Source organism: Mesoplodon mirus, assembly GCF_964341445.2.
Source record: "Mesoplodon mirus genome assembly, chromosome: 10".
NCBI lineage: Eukaryota > Metazoa > Chordata > Mammalia > Artiodactyla > Ziphiidae > Mesoplodon > Mesoplodon mirus.
In genome coordinates, this window is record NC_138986.1 from 38,639,613 (window position 1) to 38,663,647 (window position 24,035).

The following is a 24,035-nucleotide window of genomic DNA, read 5'->3' on the forward strand; positions in this document are numbered from 1 at the left end:
AATGTAGTGACTATAAACTTCAAAGAGAAAATTACCCACTTAATTTCTTAAAAGATGCATTGTTTTCAGAAAAAGGAGGTGGGAGACTTTCTTCCCACCTAATTTTAGTTGGTGAGTTTTGCATGATCTGCCAAGTTAGGTTGATTAATTATATTATATAACCACTGTATTTTGTTCTAAAGATGTAATCTTCTTATTACATAGTTTATTTATATTATCTTCTCCAGCATGGGGCAGGGAAGAAGTGCATGGTCAGGACTGACTGTAACCAAGTGACTTCTCTGACTAGGTATCATGCCAATCTCTTTCATATATGTTATCTTGTTTAATCCTCAACATAACACCAGGTGGAAGGTATCACTCCCATTTTATATGTGGTAACAGTGACTGCGATCAGTTAAGTAGTCTATCTAAAGTTGAAATCTGGATGTGGCTGAGACAAGACTTAAGCCCCGGAATGCTTGCTTCTAAAGTCTGACCTATTCTAGCACTTGTCAGGGGAGAGACAATTCTGCTTTCAACTATATCCTATATAATTTTTGTCCAAATACCTCTTTATGAAGAAAGCATATAATCAAACCATGACTTTCCTAGCAGTTTTCGTTGGTGAAAGAAGACAATCTCTTTCTTCCTTACATGACCTTATGATGAAACACAAATCACAGTGTCATTTCTCTTACCCTATATCCAACTTAGGAATGTTTTTGTGTTTTTCAAATTAGGATATAAATAACTTATGGGAAGATTCCAAGAATAAAGCAAAGAGAGGTGATAGTTCTAATTCCAATAGTTCTAATTCCAATGCCGATACATGAGTTTCCAGTAAACAATTCCAAAAAAACAGGAGCTAAATAATAAAGGGAAAGCCTTAAAAGGAAAACCTTGGACCACGTGAAAAATGTAGCCTTGACTCAAACATAGAAACTATGAGACTCAGGGAAAATGAAGGAAACCTCTACTTCTGTGAGTACTGTGACCTATTCTAAGAGGTAGAGGGGCTTACTTTAAAGGCAGTGATGACAAGAGAAAACCAGAACTGCAAAGCGGAAAAGACAAACCGCAGCAATGGAATTTCTGGGAGCTCTCCGTGGTGCTGCTCAATTCAGCCTAAGCCTACTTTGATGGTTTCTATGCAGCATTGAAGTCACATTAGCTCTTTTCTGAGTTAAGGCACTTTCCAGATCTAAATATCTATGAAACTAGAAAACAGCCTGTTATGATTTACAGCAGAGTGCTTTTACCCTCCTTTCACTGACTAAATTATAGCTCTAAGTTTAGCGTATAGTAGTAACCCATTATGATGCTGATTATCTACCCCCGTTGAGACAGTAGGCCTCAAATACCACTAAATGTAGTTTGTTTACCAGTTCTGTTGCAGCCCATCATTGTCCTACGTGGGGTAGAATGTGCTTTTCTTTTTTTTTTTTTAACATCTTTATTGGAGGATAATTGCTTTACAAAGGTGTGTTAGTTTCTGCTTTATAACAAAGTGAATCAGTTATACATATACATATGTTCCTATATCTCTTCCCTCTTGCGTCTCCCTCCCTCCCACGCTCCCTATCCCACCCCTGTAGGTGGTCACAAAGCACAGAGCTGATCTCCCTGTGCTATGAGGCTGCTTCCCACTAGCTATTTTACGTTTGGTATTTATATACGTCCATGCCACTCTCTCACTTTGTCACAGCTTCCCCTTCCCCTTCCCCATATCCTCAAGTCCCAGACTGCCAACAAACGCATGAAAGGATGCTCAACATCACTAATCATTAGAGAAATGCAAATCAAAACTACAATGAGATATCATCTCACACCAGTCAGAATGACCATCATCAAAAAAATCTAGAAACAATAAATGCTGGAGAATGTGCTTTTCTTAGCCATCTTAGGAGAGACAGTGGTCTGACTGGTAGCATCTTTTTGAGGTTTTCTTTTAAAACCAAGTGATAAAATTGCCTATCTGCCTGAATTTCATCTTACTTGAAAATAAACCTGGTTTTCTAAGCTTTAGCGTCTTTGTTCATAATAATTTGCAAATAATTATGGGTATATCTCTTGGAATATTTTTGGGTTTTTGAAAATAAATTTACTCCACATTTAATACTAGAAAAATATCTCTGGGGATTTAAAGAACATAATAATAAAAGCTATTACTACATAGAAGAAGAAGAATTTCTCCCTTAGATCATTATCTATAGGTAAAAATGATGGCTCATGACCTTCATTTCTATTGTCTTGTGGTCATAAACTAGAAAATGGTTGCTTTAAGGAGTTAAGGAGCTTCCAAGTCAATAAGGCAGACTGAATAAGCACACTTTCCTCACCTCCTTCCACAAATTTAAATGACAGTAAACGGTACAAACTATAAGAAACTTACAACAACACTGAAAATGAAATGAGGCAAAGTAACTTTATTAAATCAGATATTTGATAAAATTTTAGAAGATGAAAAATACATGTGGTTCTAACTTCCACTTCCAGAAAGACAGGATAATCAAATCATACTTTTCCCTATTCTTCTCATTAAGTATAACTAAAAAACTTGGGCAGTATACATAAAACAAACATAAGAAGACTATAAATGGTGAAAAGAAAAAGGCAGACCAGCTAGAGACTTTGGGACCCAAAGAATGAAATACTAGCACATTCCCCGGGCTTGATTTTGCCTCAGATATACCAGATTTATAGCTCAGGAAACTGGCAACTGGAAACGGGCACAGACAAGAAAGCCTTAACTAAAGCTTGCTCTCACTGGCCAAAGGACGAGGAAAGATGCATACTAGCAACACACACAATTTTTAGGCAATAACTACTCTACTCCAGCTAAGCACTAGAGGAAAAGAAAAAAACAAAAACAAAAACATGTGATCTCACTCCCACCCACACCAGCAAAGGATGAAAGCACCCTCATCAAGCTGTGACGAGGTATCCCAGCTCCCACCAGGGTCATGTGTAAGAGAAGACTGAGTACGTAGCCAGGACTTTCACCCCTATTATATCGATGTTAATATCCTGGTTGTGAGATTGCACAATATTTTTGCAAGATGTTACCATTGAGGAAAACATATATGAGATCTCTCTGCACTATTTCTTACAACTGCACGTGAAGCTACATTAATTTCAAAATAAAAATGAAAAGTTTAATTCAAAAACATGTGATCCAGAAACATTATGATACACAGAGGATTAAGACCACAGATACAATGTCCACGCAATAGTAATACCAGAAAAGGGATCAGAGAAAAATTGAAAGGAAAGAATAACAAAAATATTTCTGTTTCTAACTGAGGGATTCATTAAGGTGTGGTAGACACAAGAAGATCTGCTCCCAAATGCATGCTTGTAAATGCCAAAGATGAAAAAAGATCCTAAAATCTTTCACAGGTACCTACAAAGTAACAAAAATTTGTCTGAATCCAGGCTTCTTATCAGAAATAATGGATGCCTAACAACTATAAAATAATGATTTCTAAGTACTGAGGGAAATTATTTTGAATCTATATTTATATATCTAGACAAAACTATTAACCGATGTGAAAAAATAAACACACTTTAGAGAATGCAAGTGTTCTGCAACTTTACCTCCCTCATACTCCTTCAGGTGGAAAAAAATATATATATAGATAGATAGATAGATATATGTAAACAAAACAAAAAAGAGAGAAAAGAATTCAAGGACTTGAGGAAAGGAAATCTAAGACACAACGAATATTACACAAGAATGAAATTTGAAAGTCTTATAGAATGACAGCTCTAATACAGACCTAATAAACAAGAGGAAAAAGTCAAAACAGGAAATAAAGAGCTCCTAGAATACCTTCAAGAGGAAAGTGGATTCCTTATAGTATACAATATGATTGAAAAATTAGGTACTGATAGTATAACTTTTACTTTATTAATTTATGTACTAAAATTATATTGACTTTTTGCATGTTTTCACTAGATGACTAAACAATAAGTAAAACTTCTACTGGTTTTTAAAGCACTTGATAGATATTGACAAAATGGTGAAAGCTGGTGGACTCTGCATCCTAAAATTTGACATTGATTTCAGTCTTTAAGCCTATGCAACAAGACTCTACAGTGAAATCCTTTCAGTGTTTCAGCAGCTAGTGTTCTTTTTTGGGGAGTTTCTCAAGGTAGGTAATCTCAAATTTTTTAAAAAGTCATATTCTCATTTTATGAAAATTAAATCCCCAATTCAGAGGATTTCTAACTTTCAAGGTAAAGCAACAAAAATATCACTATAGCTGTCTTACATGTAGTCTTAAGACGCTAGAAGATGATTTACTATTTTTCTCCTTTTAAAATTGGGATTTTAGGAGCACTGAACTGATTGAATCGCAGCTGTGTTACCTTTGTTATGGGGATATAGCTATAGTGACCCACGTACGTAGAAATTGCCAGCATCCCTACCTATGCAAAGCTAGTCGGGTACAGAGATTGCAATAAGTACACAGAATGGATTGTAGGAAAACTGCATTTATTTCTTTGTGCTTAAATGTTGGAATAAAACTTTCTTGAAACACTGTCTAATTATCACCTCTTCCTTTCAGAGAACATAAGCAAACATGCTATAAAGAGCTGATAGAAGAGTCATCATAGGTATTTTAGGGAATCAGCATTGTGAAGGAGATGACGAGGTGTCCACCATTCCTGTTCTTCCTAGAATCACAGACTACATTTCTTCATCTCCCTTATAGTTATGGGTGTCGACTTGACTGAGTTTTCTAGCCAAAAGAATTCAAATTCAAATAAACAATGTACACTGTTTTCAGGTTTGGCCGATAGACATGTATCATACGTGATCCTCCATGCTTTTTCACCTTATAAGGAAATGCAATGAAACTGACAAAAGTGATCCGGGAAACCACACATAGAAAATGGCAGGGCAACAAAGTGGAAGGAACATGGGTTACTGACTCACTAGGAGAAGCACCATACCTTGATCAAAGCACCCTATTTGATTTCACTGTGAGATGGTTGAGCAAATGCACACATTTTTGTTTGTTTGTTACAGCAGCTATCATTACCTTGTATAACTACCTCACACTCACCCACATCTTAAAATTCCAACTGACTGAGGCCTTTCAAAATGCAGTTGACCTCAAGCCATAGAAACACACTATTTTTAATTGTGCATCAAATAGAAGCCCAGGATTAATACAAGGAGGCATTCCTCTTATGAGTTTATTGCGACTTCTCCAATTGCTGATATGAAGAAAATTAAGCCCATTAAAAACAAATCCTCAGAATAGTTAAAATGAAGAATAAAGAGTATTTTAATTTCCAGATCAATCTTAAGAGAATATAACAAGAGTGCTACTCATGGATGGGGCAGAAGAATCACTCACCTCCAAGATTATGGCAATATGGTACCAGAATTTTCAAACTTAAGAAAACAAAAATGACACCTTAATTTGAGATTTCAAAAGATTTTGATTTAGATGTCCAGGAGGGTACATTTATGAAGGTGAAATGACTAAACACTTGAAAGATAAGCATGTCAGTTTTATCAACATCTGTAGGAAAATCTGATAGCACTGGGGTCTTAAATTAATTTTTTCCAGTTTTATCAAGACATGATTGACAAAAATTGGATATATTTAAGGTATACAGCATGATATTTTGGTATACACATACATTGTAAAATAATTGCCACAATTAGGCTAACTAACATATCTATCACCTCACATAATTACCTTTTATTGTGTGTGTGTGTGTGTGTGTGTGTGTGGTAAAAACAGTTGAGATCTACTCTCTTAGCAAATTTCAAGTATACAACACACTATTATTAACTATAGTCACCATTCTGTCCATTAGGTCTCCAGGATTTATTCATCTTATAACTGAAATCTTGTACCCTTTGACCAGCATCTCCCCATTTCTCCAACCTCCTGACCCCTGGTAACCACCATTCTCCTCCCTGTTACTATGAATTTGACTTTGTAGATCCCACGTGCAAGCGAGATCATGCAGTACTTGTATTTCAGTGCCTGGCTTACTTCACTTAGCATAATGTCCTCAAGGTTCACCCGTATTGTTGCAAACAGCAAGATTCCTTTGTTTTTTAAGGTTGTATCTAAACTAATTTTTTAAAGATAAATGAATGTTCACATTTTGCCATTTTGATTTGAAGAGAGTGAAAAAAATGAAGTTCTACTGGGAGAGAAGAATATATCAAGATGCATTTACATTGATAATAAAAAGAATAAGAGAGAACTTGCAGTTACTCATCTTTTTTGTTCTCCAGTTAAGGACTTGTCTTAACATAGCCAATAAAATGAAATGTAGAATAGCTCACATGGTTTGTTCAGTTTTTCATTATAGGTAGTTACTTTCATTTATCATTATCTCAATGACTCAAACAGAAAGATTATTTGCTTCCTTCCCTTTTGTTGCTTAAATTATTTGGCTATTAGAAGAAAAATGATAGCTAGTCTCCTTTTCAGTGGCTGAAAGTGTACAGGTATTAAATTTTATGGATAATTACTGATACGCCTTACTTTAATTCAGTAAGTGTATGTTAAGTAAGTCTAGAGCATTCATCTCTTTAATTTTTTTCCAAGGTTGACAGCTACTTCCTATAACTAGACATTTTAAATGGATTTAGCTGCTAATCAAAAAAAACCCCAGCAATTTTAATGCAAGAAAAAATAGTGAGATATATGCACATACACATGTATGTAGGTACATGTATGTGTTATGTGTATATATGTACATATATATGCAGAATTAACCTGGCCTGTTAGCAAAGTTTATATAATCCTTAGCCTGCTTGCTGAACTGAATATTATATATAGCTTTTACATGTCTATTGTCAGATTTTAAAAAGACTTCCAATGTCCTACTTCTGGGGACTAAACCTCTCAGCCAAGCCACATTCTCATACCATGAAATCAGGCAACTTTAGGGTTTTCACTCATTTTGTTTTAGGTTAAGAAACAACTGAAAGGAAGCACACTTAGTTCAGACAGCTATGCATGTGATGAACAAAATGTCACTTTTTTTTTTACACACTGCCCTTGTCACTGTTTCTCAACATGGTTCTGACTGTGCATACAAAATGTGGAAATAAATGCTCCCACCTCCAGGCTGTCTGAATAAATACAGTTCATGAGTCCGTGTGTTCATTTTCAAAAAGACAGGTATCGTTTCAGACCTCTACCATCAATGCACCATCATGCCGCCTTAAATTTACAAGGCAGCTTGCATGCAAGAGGTTTCTGCTATTGTCAGAAGCATTATAAGCCTGAAAACTACTGGCAGGTTAACAACCATTGCAAAAAACACTGTTGCAAAGCAGAGTCCTTTTGTCTTATTATGAAAGCCTAATTTACTCAATATCTCACTGACTTCCTTTTTAATATTCTCCGATAACTGTCCTACACACACACACATGTACACACACATGTGCAATTTCAAAGCTAGCAGGAACTGTAGGTAAGATCGGGAAGACTGAATAAGCTAACGTTAGACTGAAGTTAATGGCGCTCCTCACCCGCTAGCCCTGGACAGGGATGTTCCAAGTCATTAGCATGGCCTCTGTTTTTGGCAAGATCCCCTGGGTAGGACTGGGCTTCCAAACAGTCAGAGCCAGAATTTGTAGTGGCAGCACTTTCTGCCTTTCACATGAATGACCAGAGCTCTCAGAGCTAGCAGATTGGTGGCTGCTAGTAACACTGGATCCTTGAGTCAAAAGAAAGGGCCAGCATTAAGTACTGTGAATTGATTACATATTCTTTATTCTTTCACAAGTCCTATTTATTAAGGGCTCTTACAATATCTGGCACTGATTTAGGTACTTTGTGATGGCCCTACATCTGAGTGTTAGGTAGCAATTCAAAGAGCTATTCAATTCTTTGTTACAGCCAAACCCCTTGTCAGCAAGCTAACTCTTGACTACGTTATGTACTTTTCAGCAGACGGAGTTTGAGGATTCCTGTGAAATTGTGAAAGCAACAGCACAGAGACTCGGCAGAACAGAGCCAAGGGGGAATAACAGGTAAATACATCCAAAGGGCAACAAACAACAAAGGTAGGGTCAGGATATGTTTTTAAAAATCACAAATAAGAGATTCTGGATTCATAAGACAGTTTGAGTTTTTCACTACCGAAGAGTTTTAAGAATGGTAATATTTTATAAGAAAAATATTAAAATAGAGCAATAGCAACCAAAAAATAATAAAAGCATACTGCTCCATTATAAGTTCAGTCTAAGCCATTCTAGGTATTTCCAAACATTTCATGTTTTAATTGGCTTCCCAGACAGATATCTTAGAGTCAACCAGTCACATCCACTTAATCTTGTATTGATTTTCTAAGATGCTTCCTGTTACTATGACTACCCTAATCAATTAAATTCTTGTAAGGTGCAAGACAATTTTCTCTTTTTCTTTTACTTCTGACTAAGAATGAATACTTTATTTCCACAAAATATATCTGATGTTGCCTCTTATCTATCAAGAAGCTGCATTGTGTTGGTAAAAAATCTTTTATGCCTTTCATTTAAAAAAATGTATGAAGATTCTGCAAAGAGAAAGTGTACAGAATTGCCTTGGATTGGTATAATGAGTGGCTTACCAATTTGTGGTTGTGAGGATAAAAGTTCTCTTTGGCTAGCAGAAAAGTGCCTTGCCCTTGTCCTTAATCACAGGGAACTGGGAGGTTGGTAGTCACTCAAAGAGACCACTCACTGGGAAGAAGAAAATTGTTCTGCCACTTGGTGTCCAAAAAAGTGCAAGGTCAGCCATTTGTGACTATTTTAGTACTCTACTATCCCAGCAAAGAAATTTCTCCTGTACTGAAATGTGAGGATTTTTGGCATGGGGGAGGAAAGTTACTTTAACCTGAGGCTACTCATTTTTTCTTAGGCACAGCCCTGGAAACAACAGAAACAAGGGGGCATGGGAGGCACAAACTATTGGATGTAAAATAAGCTCAAGGATGTATTGTACAACACGAGGAGTAGAGCTAATATTTTGTAATCACTGTAAATGGAAAGTAACCTTTAAAATTGTATAATTTTTAAAATTAACATAAAACCAGACACAATAAGATTCAGGAAAGACATTCATTCTTTGGAATCAGACACCCTGGACTCAAGCCTTGAGGTCAGTTGAGAAAATTCAGGTAAGTGTCTTAAACTCCCTGAAGTTTCATTATCTGTCCTACAAACTGGGATCAATATAAGTACCTCCAGGGTAGTGTGGGTGTTCTCTATATCTAAGCCCTCTCCTTTGATCCAAGTCAATTCTTCTACCCAACAGATCTTTCCAAAGAAGAAGAGTGACCAGGTCACTTTCCTGTCCCAAATGTCCCCATGTCTGGAGTACCCAGGTCAAACCACACAGCATGCCTTCCCCCAGCCCATAGGGCCAGGTCTCAGTCTGTCTTTCCCAGATCACCTCTGGTCATTCGTTTCCATTCATTTCTCACTCTAGCCATATCGAAACTGATTTATCACATACTTTCAATGCTTTATAGCTGTTTGTTCAAGTCACCTCCCCCAAAGTTTCCCTGCCCAAAATGCTCTTCCTGTCCTTATTCCCATAGCAAACTCTTGCTCCTCCCTCAAGGCCAAAGCTATCTCCACAATCACCACCTTTCCAACTGTGCCTGGAGTTTCTCCCAAAAGAAACAAAGATTAATTTTCACCAGGTGAAAAAAAATCTCATGTTTTGTTTGGCTTCCAACAAGAAAAAAGTATATTATTTGGCATCTAACATGAAAATATCTAGATGCTATTTAACGACAAAGTAAGTGATTTTTTAAACATGGAATCTGTGTATCTATAATCTGAGCACTAAAAGCAAAATATGATATTTTTCAGATTCCCAAAGTCAATCATCTTTAAGTCTTCACAGCCTAGGTAGTCACTGAATTGTGAGAAAACCAGCACACATCCAGAAAAATATGCCACTTGAAAAATGAGCTTACCCACATCAATTACTTTGATCATTAATATCACCTGCTAGGTGCAAGGTATATTATTTCTAATGCAATACTTCAAAATTGGTATAAATGAATAGATTGACATCCAAACAAGTTAAGTAATTTGCCCAAATATTTGATATGTGGCAGGGCTGCCATCCAAACCCAGGTCTCTCTGCCTCTATAGCCCATTTCCATCCTTCAACAGTGTCTCTCTATTCGCCTTCCAATGTGATCACAGGTGGATCTTACAACAATGGTCTCTGTGTTTTTATCCAAAGTATAAGGTGCTATCTCTAGCTGGGTCACTCAAAATACTTGAGGAAAAAGGGGATTGGTGTATGCAGGTAGAGAGGTTATACAGTCACCTCTGTATAAAGGAAGAGAGATGGGCCCTCTTCAAAACACAGTTACATCCCTTAATAATACACATCATTAAATTAAGTTTCCTCCCTTGCACTAGACCCACTGGTAGCTTTTCTTACTTTTGGTTTAATTCCCTAGGATATTTTTTTGTTTGCCTAAATAAAAGTAACATATTATGGCAGAATGATAGAGTGATATAAATTATCACTGAGTTATTAAAAATATTCTCACCTCTTAATTTCCCTGACTGAGTTAATTGGAAGGGGCTTATTATTGTGGTTTCGGTGGTGGTCTTAGTGATGGCGATAGTTGTGTTTAACAATCTAAAATTGTGCATATGTGTCTTTACTTCAAACACTTTACAGTTTCACACTAATCTCAAAAAAAAAGTTTATTCATGCTCTGCGTGAAACATATCAATACACAATAATATTTCTCACCTAGTAAGTGCAAAATAAAACAGTCTTAATTAGAAAAGTCAGAAAACGTTACTTCAGTATGAAAGTAAATATGAAATCACACATGTCACAATGGAACATTTTTAACACATCTTATATTCCAATTCAGAATCACCATTGTTTATAGATATCGATATAGACATAGACACAGATATAGATATAGAGCATTTAAAAATTAATTTGAACTAGAGAAAAAATGAGTTTAAAAGTTAGTAACATGTCAAATTTATTCCCAGGAGGAGCTCCCTTCTTTTAAGTGGCTTCCCAATTGGCAAGCAGGAGGAATCAACCCTGCTTACTCAGTCTGGGTCCTGGGAGCAAGGAAAGGGGATCGGGACAGTGATGGGGAATAGAGATAAGGCAGTTCAGCTGAGGTCCCTGCAGAGAGGGGGACCATTTCCCTCTCTAACACAAGCACAGAGGTTTAACGTGACTGTAGCTCCTGTTGGGCTGACCCTCAGCACTTAAAAAAGTCCAGATTGAAGCCATGGGTAATGGGGCAGTTCCCAAACATGTCCAAGTGGTCAGTTTTTTCCTCCATCGAGGACTTATCATATTACTATTAAATGACTCCATAAAGTGTGTAAATTAGCAAACAGCGAGATATTGAGTCTATCCTTGAGTTGTTTGTTTTTTTCAATTTTTTGGAAATAATATGAGTTCTCCAGTTCTTCATATGCTGAAGGCCTAGACTACGCCTCATGCCAGTTAAATTGGGATCACGATTATAAAAGGCTAGGTTACCATTCTGTGTTAAGTAATATGGTTGGTGGTGACCAATTTTCTCTATAAAGTGAAGAACACTTTACACGCTCATGGCAGGAGGGCAGAATTAAGACTGATTCTACATGATACACACATTTCCGAACACTGTGTTTCCCCATGCCCTCCCAACTTTTATTAACTGTCTCTATGGAGTTCAAAAGAAAGTGTAGTTCAAGATACGGTAGGAGCAAGGCTGGCTCACCAAGAGCAAGTCAGGAAACCTGCATCAGGGAAAGCCTATCAGAGAAAAGGATCAGTGTGTCTTATTCACTCCAGAGGCAAAACCCAAACTGTGAATTCAATTTGGTTAAGATGTCCTGCTGCTTGGAGAAGTGACCTTTGTTTAGGGGGCCATCATCCTTCAATTTAGGTGCCTATAGACACAGTCAGAAATTACTGTGAAGCAGAGATCTAGATAATTTTGGTTGTTCTATTAAAAAAAAAAATCTAGCACCCTGAACTAATGAATGACAATGATAAAATTAGGTATTTTGTGATATTTTCAGTGATAAACGTTATAAAAACTAACTGCTGCAAACTTCTAAAAAGCATGTTGAACATACTGAGAATAAATACTGACTAACATCACTTAAGAGTTAATATGCAAATCTTTTTAAGAATTTAAATTTCATTCCATAAATAGTATATATAAAGTAGCAGGAGACCTTAAAATTTAGACACCTTAAAGACACCTTAAAATTTAAAAAGAAATCATTGATATTAGGTTTATAACAACTCACTAAATAATAACTGATTTTCCATTTTATAATTCCCAACCAGTTAAATGTCATTCATTGGAAGATGCACCATTCCTCTGTCAACTTCACATCATGGCCCTTCCACAATAAAAAAAAAAATAAAAAAAAAAAAAAAAAAAAAAGAGAGAGCAAAAAAGAAAAACCCCAATTAAGTCTAAAGAAGTAATTCAAAACAGTGATTCCATATCTTAGATACAAAAAACATATTGATTGATTGGCTTTCCAACAGTTGTCGGGCAACTAAATGGAACAATGAAGCAAACATTTAGCTAATTAACAACTATACACAGAAAAGGAAAGAAAAACAAACAAACAAAAGCCTAGATAGCTAATAATGAAAATCCAGAAGATGTTGCTTGTTCTGATTGTCAAGCTAAAAATCCCAGACCATCACTGGCACTTATAGACATAGTGAGGGCTCAGCGCCAAGTATCACAATCTTCTGTTCATTAAAAGACCCACATCGGGCTTCCCTGGTGGCGCAGTGGTTGAGAGTCCGCCTGCCGATGCAGGGGACACGGGTTCGTGCCCCGATCCGGGAGGGTCCCACATGCCGCGGAGCGGCTGGACCCGTGAGCCATGGCCGCTGGGCCTGTGCGTCCGTAGCCTGTGCTCCGCAACGGGAGAGGCCACAACCGTGAAGAGGCCCGCATAACGCAAAAAAAAAAAAAAAAAAAAAAAAAGGCCCACATCTTCTAGCTTTTCTTCTATGACCCTTTGTCCAGTTAGTGTTTGTGCTTGAAAACTAGTTTTTTAAATGTGCTTTTATTATTCCTTAAGTAAGACCTTCTGTTGTTCTACCACAGATCAGCCAAACATGGGACACTGAGAAACTGGGTAATTTGTAAATCATTACCTGAAGGCCTTCGATAGCCAAGCGCAGCATGCTTGGTGTAAGTTTAGAGGCTTGCTTGAAGGTGAAGTTACTCCAGTCTATGATCAAAACAAATCCATTCACTTGAAGCTCAGGATCTTCGATCATGGCTTCTAAAGAAAGTAAGATGGCACGCAAAATATCCACCAGTGTGTACCTATCAGCAACAAAAAAGTGCTGCATTAAATCTGACAACCACTTTTGTAGAAGCTATAGAAAGTTGTGAAGCATACTAAAAATTCCCTTTTAAAATACATCAGGAATCTTAAGGAAATGATTTTGTTTAAAAATCTTCTTTTAGGGCCTCCCTGGTGGCGCAGTGGTTGAGAGTCCGCCTGCCGATGCAGGGGACACGGGTTCGTGCCCCGGTCTGGGAGGATCCCATATGCCGCGGAGCGGCTGGGCCCGTGAGCCATGGCCGCTGGGCCTGTGCATCCGGAGCCTGTGCTCCGCAACGGGGGAGGCCACAACAGTGAGAGGCCCGCATACCGCAAAAAAAAAAAAAAAAAAAAAAAAAAAAATCTTCTTTTAAGATGAAGTTTACTTTATTCGCTATACTCAGGGGACATATTAGAATTTAACATGCATTCTACCAAAACAAATTCCAATGCTTTTGAAAATACTACAATTTGTTTCATATTTTAAAACCTTTTCCTTTCTTTCTAGGCCTTCCCATGAGTTTATAAAATCTCATTTCAACAACCCTAAAAACTAGGCATGGTACTTTTAAATGGCTCAAGAATGCTCTCAGTAGTACTGACATTTCATATCTTCACATGTGGAAAATTTGAGAATGAGATTTGAAGGAGTTTCATCAATAAACAACATTATATGTAAACAGTTATGATTGAAAGTGTCAACAGATTTTAATTGTACTGAGTTTATATCATAAAGATAAAAGAAAGGAAAAGAAAAAAGGAAAGGTGGGATGGACAGAAAGAAAGAGAAATCAATGAAAATAAAGGGAAAATGTACCTGCCTGTTATTACATAGACCATCCAAATTTAGGGGTCAAGACTTTATCTTTTTCTACCTTGCAACTTAGCACAGTGCCTGGCACACTGTAAAAACCCCATAAATGCTCTTTACTTTCTTCTAAAATGGAACTAGACTAGAGTGCAAAGACACTAATTGTACATTAAGACACTGCCTCAACGAAGGCAGCAGAAGTAAGAAGAAAAGAAGCCACATTTGAGAAGTGTTTTAGAGGTAAACTTTTTAAAATTTAGTACTTAATTAAATGTGAGGGCTAAGATTGAGGGAAGAGTATAAGATGACACACAGATTCTAGCTTCATTCTGATTAGATGGTAAAAATCTTTCATCAAAATAAATAGTGCAAAAAGAGGATACAGTTGAGGATGGCTGGAAATGTGGAATTTGGAATAGTACCTGTTGTACTTGAGAAATATGTAGTATACCCAGAAAGATATATCAAGTAAACATCTGAAAAAGTAAATTCCAAACTCAGGAGAGAGCTCAAGATTGAAAATTCCAGAATCAAAAGCATACCAATCCTACGTTCAAGGAAGTGAAGGAGGTAATGCAATCTGAGCTGAGAAGAAAATGAGATAATTACTCTAAGAGGGAATCCCAGCATTATAAGAGGGATTAGTAAATTTATGGAAGATGTTAACAATTTTCCATTTTTAGCAGCCTGCATTTCAAGTTTACTTTTCTGCTCAGACATTTAGGTGGAGGTATCTGGGAAAAGCGAGAGAAAGAAATCCTGACCTCAGGGAAGAGGTGGTGTGCGGAGAGGGGTGGATTAGGAGTGGAAATCATTGGGATTCAGTGGAAGCGATGGGTTCACCAGGAAGATGCATGAGACAGTGAGCACATGTGAGGGAGTAGTTCTATTTTGACTTCTAAAAGCATTTGGAGGCGAATGGAGAAAGTGTAGTAGTTCAGAAAGGAAGGAATAATTAACAGTGAAACCTCAGGCAATTTCTCACTTTCTCTGGGCTTCATTTCCTCATCTGTAAAATCAGTAGTTTGGAATAGAATCTCTTTAGGGTCCCAGCATTAATCAAGCAAAGGGCGTGGTGTCAGAAGACTTCAAGAAGGAATCTCTTCCTGTCCCTCATTAGCTGTGTGGCCCTGGACATGTCAATGATTTATCATTCTGAGGCTTAGTTCCCTTAAATGAGAGTATCTATGATTATCTCACTGCATCTCACTGGCAGTGGCAAGGTGGGAGGAGGGGGTATGGGAAGGGAAGTCAAAGACATGATTCAAGTGAAAGCATTTGCACAATGCTAGGTATATAGCATCTGTTCAGTAAATGTTGGTTGGAATACACACATAACACACTTTTTACCGTATCGGTAACCACAGACATTGTGCCCTAGGCAGGGTATAATCAGAACTGAAGAATATTTGCTTGTAAATTTTACTTAAAAATTAATGATAATCTTTAGATAGCTTATTACTACTGTGAAAGGCAAGGATCAAGAGATTATTTTTAAATCTCTGGAAAGTATACAGGGTATTTATAGGTCTAAGGCTATGGCATCCCAAAATACTACATAAGCACATGAGATAAAATTTTTTGTAGAGCTCTGTTACTTGTCTTTAAATCTGTGAAATATGAATGACTGAATACCTTTATCTGTCACTTCATGGCTGGCTCATCTCCTTTTTAAATATAATGGCCTAACACGGTATTGTGACCAAAAGCCTATAAGCCTACACAGACGGGAAAGTTGGAGCAGGAAGGCTATAGTTCTGGTTAAAATGTAGAGCTGCCCCCTCTAAAAAAGTATTCACTTTAATTTCTGAAGTTCATAATAATATCACAGTTAAGAAAATTAAAAATTAGAACAATCCAATTTAGAACTTCCCCCCATTATGATCATTCTTACATTTCCTATAAGAATGACAAATAGCATTAATACCAAACAGCCTTAAGTAAAAGTGGAATCTGAAATCAGCTTTGGAAGAATGATGCACTGTATGCATGAAGAATAAGCCGTGGCACCAGTAGGGCTGAAAACAGGAGGCAATTTGTTTTGAGCAACACATTTTAAGTTCGGTTTTTCCAAAACTGTGTCAAATCAAGAGAGAAACTTATATACATATTATTATTCCAAAGGAAAGAAAATAAGGCAAATCCCAGGATCACCAACAGAGAAAAGCAGGTTTGCAAAGTTTTCAAGAGTAAATCTAACAATGGTGTTTTAATTTAATATCTTCTTCCCAAAAGAGAATTAAGTGATTTTTATATAAATTATACTAGTGTATACGTTTAATAAAAGAAACATAAAAACATCTTAGCTAACTGAATTCAAAGGGCACGTCAAAACCACTCTTGAGGGCTTCCGTGGTGGCGCAGTGGTTGAGAGTCTGCCTTCCGGTGTGGGGGACACGGGTTCGAGCCCTGGTCTGGGAGGATCCCACGTGCCACGGAGCAGCTGGGACCGTGCGCCACAAATACTGAGCCTGCGCTCTGGAGCCCACAAGCCAGAACTGCTGAAGCCCGCGCGCCTGGAGCCTGTGCTCCGCAACGGGAGAAGCCACCGCAAACGAGAAGCCCGCTGACTGCAGCGAAGAGTGGCCCCCGCTCGCCACGGCTAGAGAAAGCCCGCATGCAGCAGTGAAGACCCAACTCAGCCAAAAAAAAAAAAACCACTCTTGACACTCCAATCCTCTGTTGTCCAACATGTCACATTACTACCATTAGCAGCTCAGCAGGTTATTCCTAAGCAGAACATTATTACATGAGATCTTGCCAAAGTCCGCAAAATATCTTCCAAAGAAATGGAGCATTTTATGAATTTTCTGTCTTCAGGAATCCTACTTTCATTATTCTCTTTGAAACTATTTTTGAACTGTTGTATTTTACAAATTAGACGTCACTACAATAAGTATTTCACAAGCTCATGTTTGGGGTTTACACCCCAATTATAGTAGCTCTACCATTGCTATTCTTCCCTTTATATGTTTATAAACAATAAACTAGCCCATTAATGGGGCTCTTGGCTCCTGACTGTGCTTCCCAAAGCAGCATTAGGTGAAGGCTGAACCTGAAATCAGCTTGGAGAGGATGAAATAATGACACCAGTACAACTGGGACTATGTAGACCACTGCTCTTGAAAGAAGTCAAAGCTGCTATAATATGTAAAAAAAATTAAAAAATAAAAAATTCTATTTAGTACCAGTGTGATCAAGAGCAGGGAAGCTTCTTCTCCTGCCTCTGGCCTTACAAGGTTTTGGGGAGCTACCTAACCTATGCTTCTCTCCTGGGGTTCACAACGTCTCATCCCCTACTACAGCTTACAATCAGCGCAAAGAGCAACTTAAATCACAAACAGACCATTTCCTTCCTACTCTCCAGCCCTTTCTTTTAGCCTGACAAGGAAAAACTGGCATCTTGGCATCACACTGAGCAGCACAAGAGCAAGCAGTTTCCCCTCTGTCACTAAATCAATCAGCCATTATTAAATTCTTCATTAAGGCTGCCCCCAACCCTCAGTTTTCATTATGCCACATTTTCTAATGTCTGAAGCACTTTGTGTTAGAAAGGTGCTAGGGGAAGAGACAAAGGAGAAGAATTACTTTTATTAATGCCTCGGAGTATCATTAGTGCTAAAGTCAATGAATTCACCAAGGTATTTTATATTACTGAGTAGTAATAACAATATCTCTATATGTGTAATCGTTTAAGATTTCCAAAGCAATTTCAAATGTATTATCTTAATCTCAAAATAAGCCCAAAGTCTCTGTGCCTGGCTTAGTTCCTATTATTCTGGAGATGAGGACACAGATGAGGTCTCAGAGAATTTAGACAGTTTGTCCAAAATCACTATGGGAGTAAAACTGGAAGCCTAGATGAGAAGCTGGGTCTTTCTGACACCCCAGTGCTCTCCACTCCTTATGGTGCCTAGACCTAGAACCGAGTTTGATGAATAGCTGTTCTGCTTTCTCATGTCTCAGTGGCATACTCTGTGTCAGAAGATGGATCAGAAAGTCGATACCAACATGGCGCCAGGCCAGGTACCAGGGTAGCTCCAACCTGGTCCCAGCAAGGGGCTTTGGCGGAAGAAAAGTAACAAGACGTTTGTAAAAGTCAGGATGGGAACAGGCTAAGTCTACAAACCTTGGAGGAAATATGAAATCCAAAATAATTAAGTGTCTGGTTTGTATCACTAGGCACAGATTCGTGGTCTCAACCTTGCTTTAATTTTACTGCTGTGGAAATGTAGGTGAATAAGAGCAAAACAATCCTTGTAAATGAAGCATCTAGAGGAAAAATGTCATTCTTTGAAAAAAAAAAAGGTTAAAAAATGTGCACGGGCTGCCGCCAAAATAAAATGAAATGAAATAAAACAAAATTGTACTGGAAAAATACAAACATTGAAAAGGCAACTCTTCCTCAGGGCAGAATAAGTGTTTGCTCAGCTGTTTAATACAGTCTTTGCCTTCAGAATATTTATTCTACCAACTTAAATTTCTGTGCTTAATGGTCTACATTCTGATGTTTAATCAAGATTTTCTAAAACATAGATGAATTTTTAATTATCAGAGTTTGCTTTTTTTTTTTTTAAGTGTTTTTTGTTTTTTGTTTTTGCGGTACGCAGGCCTCTCACCGTTGTGGCCTCCCCCGTTGCGGAGCACAGGCTCCGGATGTGCAGGCCCAGCGGCCATGGCTCACGGGCCCAGCCGCTCCGTGGCACGTGGGATCTTCCCAGACTGGGGCACGAACCCGTGTCCCCTGCATCGGCAGGCGGACTCCCAACCACTGTGCCACCAGGGAAGCCCCAGAGTTTGCTTTTTTAATAATTATATTTAATTGTCTTTCCCAGATTTATGCTGGTTAACTATCTGTACACAAAAAACAAGTTTGACCAATTCACTTACTAGCTGTGCGGTTATGGGTGTAATAACTGCTCTGTGCCTCAGTTTCTGCATCTGCAAAATGTGGATATTAACAGAACCTACCTTGTATGTATGTGATAAAGATTTAATAAATTAATGTTTATAAAGTGCTTAGAACAGTGCCTGACACATAGCATATGCTATAAAAGTGTTTTAACATGAATGAATGAATTAAATAATTAATTAAAATGAAAAAATAAAAGGTTGAATTACATTACCCGAGCAGGTGAATTTCTTTCTATACAACACTGAGCAGCCTGCTGCCCCTGCCCTGAACTTCCAGCACAGACAAGCAGTACCTTCATTTAGCACTTAATGACCTCTCTGGAGTTATTTTGCTTTTAGTGTATTTTCTTCCCAGAGAGGTTGTATGTTCTTTGATGGTACAAAGAATGTGTCATGTGTCATTTTTTGCACCTAGCACCTATTAAATGTCCATGTATGTAGCAAACGCTGGAAAAAAGTATACTTTTTAAAACATTGATTTGAATCAAGTACTATTCTATTCACTCATTTTACTCGATGTTGTAAGGACCCAACCAACGTATGGGGACATCTTTTCCCTTGTGTCAATAGTGCCACTTACTATGTTAATGAAATATATGTACCTGCCTTCAATGATGTAAAAGAATTCAATCTTTTTCCCAGAATGGAGGAAATATAGTAATTTACTAAGGATAATTTAATAATTTACTAATTGTTGGCTCGTGTTTTAAAATATCTTTACACATTTTTTGAGACATCCTTTCAGAGCACTTTAGTAACATCAAATCTGTTGCTTCTTTTCAACTTTGTTTACAGTTGCATATTTGAAACATGAAAATAGCCTGGTTTGGGCCAGACCCAATCAACATCCTGCTGAAGTTTGGAACTCTTGGTCATTGCTGTTATTTCAGGATTATTTCACTAATTACTGCATAATTACCCTAGTTTTTAGAGACTGTCCTATTTTTTTTAAGGGATTTGTCCCAATATTTCGCTAACGTTTCTCAGGACAATTTTTTTTTTTCTCTCCCATTTTCCATGGTATGAACCAAGGGCATATTTTAAAGTAAGCTGCAGTTCCCAGAGTATTTGTTTAAAGAGCAGCCCTATAAGGAAGCAATACAGAAGCCCTGCTGGGACAGAAACCCCATGGAACCCACACCTGCATTCCTAGTATTGACCTAATCTCAAAATCAGCCATAATACACCATAGCAGTGCCTCTAGGATTTCGAAGGTAAGGATTCCTGACCCTGCCAGGATATATGACACCAAGAAACAAAAAGTTGAGAAATATTTAAATATTTTAATAAACAGAGCCAAGAAGATTTGAAAAATCAGTCCAAAAAAATTAATCCTCTTTTTTGGCTTGTTTTTTGTTTTTAAAATTATCAAGTAAGAGTGTTTCTCCCTAATTAACTAGTTAATTGCCCTTGTCTGTTTTAATCTATTTCTAATCATTTTATTTTATTTTATATTTTATTTTATTTTATTTTAGTGCACTTCCACAGGAGAGTAAAGCTTTGTGGCTGAGAATAAAGCAAATATGTATAATCTATGGCTATTTTTTAAAAATTTTAAGCTACCATCATCATAACCTTCTTTCATTTGAAGATTTGCCACACTATTTTAATAAATGAGAGCATAGTCATAATTAAAACTGAAGCTTCAAATAGCTGGCCATTTGTATAATATTTTCCTTTGTATGAAAAAGCCACACAATAGGAACGAACAAACTGACAACAGTACATTTTTAAGGCAAATTCCAGGATAAGTTAGAGGATCATAGCATTGTCTCACCAATCAGTCTTTGAGCCCTTTCAGAGTTTCAGTACTATAAGTGATAATCAATGTCCATTATGACAAGCCAAACATGGTACAAGATGGTCAGTACTTTCTGAATTGCCACTATATTAGAATCATTTTAACGTCGCTGTATTTAATTGTTTTCTAATGGTTGTTAACCAGATTCCAGATAAATTGTTTGTTTACAATTGGTTGTTTGTGGTACTAAGTATAGAGAAGTCATTTATAAGTCTAAGAAGGTAAAATATTACTTACAGGATAACTGACATATTACAGGCCACATATCAGAATATATGTCATCATTATGTTTCAGGTAACACAGTTTACCCATGAATATTCCCAATAATTACATGCCAGTGAATTTCGACTTCTCAGATACCTGCTCTCACGCCCTGGGGTCTAGACCACAATCTACTTTCGTTCCAAACTTCCTTTTCTTAAGGTAGTATAATCTATTCTAGCTTCTTGGTAGATTATCATCACACTCTGTTGATGAAATCAGGTGGACAATTTGAAGGTATCCGCTGAGTCCTAAGCAGGGCACTGTCACTCAGGAAAGCAAGACAGCATGTAATATACGGAGGACTACTGCATCACAGTGCTGCAGGGTAACAATCCGTTTGTTTTTAATTTTGTGGAATTTACTTTTGTTTTCAGAAATTATGTTAGACGATTTGAAAAAAAAAGATAAAATTGTGTGAATCTTTGCCAAGGATAGCCTGCTCAATAAACGTAACAAATCATCTGAAACCTGTTCTGTGTTTTTTTAAAAAAGAACCACAGACCACACTGAAAGTCATTTTGACATTTCAGTATTTCAAATATTTTTTTAGCTGTATTAGAAGGTGGGTACACTGTAAATATTATACCTCAGTCTCCTGAAGATTCCATATTTCTTGTAAAGGCTTTGGAAATGGTCCAGTTATTTGCAATAACCTGAAACTGACCTGTACCATATTGCAATAGGAAGAGACACTATTTTATTTATAGTCACCATCTCACACACATTTACTGTTTCCAGTCTCCTGAGAAGCACAGAAAACTGTCCTAAAAATTCAATATAGGAGAAAGTATATATCAGATAACTTCCTGCTTAGAATTCTTTTTTAAAATAATGCATAATTCAATTCAACTCAACAAACATTTACTGAACATTAACTCTAGTTCAGGTGCTGTTATAATAACATGAGGCTTAGTCTTTTTTTGTTATACAAAACTCTTTACAAAGTTTTTCAAAATTCACAAAAAATCTTGATTATTCCCTTTGGGAAGTTGGAAATAACCTGTTATCCAAATAAAGGGGGACATTTTCTTCTACCTCATTTCTGGAATTTCCGTGTGCAATCCTGGACAATTCCCACCTATTCTTTCTTTAAAACAATGCTATTTTTTTCTCTTTTTGTGTGTGTGTGTGGTACGCGGACCTCTCACTGTTGTGGCCTCTCCCATTGCGGAGCACAGGCTCCGGCCACGCGCAGGCTCAGCGGCCATGACTCACGAGCCCAGCCGCTCCACGGCATGTGGGATCTTCCCGGACCGGGGCACGAACCCGTGTCCCCTGCATCGGCAGGCGGACTCTCAACAACTGCGCCACCAGGGAAGCCCTATTTTATCTCTTTTAATAGTGTTATTATTATTATTTTTAGTTGTTGAAATCCAGATAATTCACTGAACAACTCTAGAAGGTGGTTAGAATTATGTTCAGATGTGCAGTCTTCTCCAGGGACCCAGGTTGTTTGGACTGGTGGGATCAGAGCAGGAAGGTGAGAGCACCTCACTCACAGAACAGGGGACGGATGAGAAGCAAGAGAATTTGGCACGTGACATATCCAGCTAAAAGAGCAATCGTAAGGTAAACACCTAGGGAATGTGGCAGAGACTTCTGTAGGAGTCAAGTCAGATAAGCCTTGAAAATGTATAGTGGAGGAAGGAAGGGGATTCAGGCCAAAGGCAGGAGAAGAGCTGGTGACACTCTGGGCCCTATCAGACAGGCAGTGGTCCTGCTGGTTTCAGAGCAGGGCAGAGACAGTTCTTAGGCACATCTCCCAATGATAAAGGTTTACAGAGGATGCCAAGAGGGTGGACCTGCTTATCCACTAGTCCTTGTATATGTACATGTAGATATGGGATAGGGGGGCGCAGGCAGGGAAAAGGAGGGAGGGACTTTTAAAATATATATATAGAAGGAGGAAACTCAACTGAATTTTACATAAGCTCCAAATAACTTGTATACCTTTTGATCTTGAAGTACTAAAACTTCTTGATCATACCTGTTCATTTCTAACCACAGAAATTGAATTCACAATTATTAGTCTATAGGCCCTTTAAGGTATTTTTACAGGACATGGCTTTTCATTTTTATTTTATTTATTTATTTATTTATTTGCAGTACGCAGACCTCTCACTGTTGTGGCCTCTCCCGCTGCGGAGCACAGGCTCCAGACGCGCAGGCTCAGCGGCCATGGCTCATGGGCCCAGCCGCTCCGCGGCATGTGGGATCCTCCCGGACCGGGGCACGAACCCGTGTCCCCTGCATTGGCAGGCGGACTCTCAACCACTGCACCACCAGGGAAGCCCGGCTTTTCATTTTTAATGTCTCATGTACAAAGTTTTAATATTTAAGATTTTGTGTAGATTTAAAGAAATTAATTAATATCAGTTAAGTCCCCTCCCACTGTAGATTTCCAGGGAGATATATTTTGATTACTAGTAACTTATCCTTTACATGAAAACATGAGATAGACAACTAAAACATAGTTTCTTTAGTAAGTCCAAAATAATCACCTTTCCACATACATGAGAACTACAAGTGGCTTTCATCTTAATTAGGTTTATAAATCAATGTCAATATTAGCTGTTATAGAAATAAATGAAAATAGGTTTGATGTATGTTCATGTCTCCCTAAGGGCAATCTGCTTCCCTAATGATATCTTTAACAGACTTTGAGACATATTTAAATATACAATTTCCACAGCTCCCATTTCATGGCAACTCAATAAACTAAGTTCCAGTCTAACTCATGAAATACTAGGTTCTTTCTTGAATAAAATTTTTCTACTTTGATATACACAATAATTGGTTTGCATAACCCTACAATGTACTTCTTAGATGAAATAAAAACTTTTTAAAGAGAAATTGTGGTCAAAGAATGGCATTTCACGAGCCTTTAAACTTTGCTACCTGATAAAGAGTAGAGTAAAATCTCTATAATTAACCA

General features: G+C 37.6%; 1 protein-coding gene across 1 annotated transcript in view; it reads right to left on the reverse strand.

The window, feature by feature from the left end:
- Nucleotides 1–24,035, reverse strand: part of CLVS2 (clavesin 2) — a gene marked incomplete at its 3' end in the record, with an annotated part of 65,585 nt that overhangs the window by 39,636 nt on the left and 1,914 nt on the right. The window contains exon 2 of the mRNA XM_082634114.1: nt 13,134–13,308. Within this exon, the coding sequence (XP_082490240.1) occupies nt 13,134–13,308 (175 nt within the window). The remainder of the gene's footprint in view (nt 1–13,133; nt 13,309–24,035) is intronic.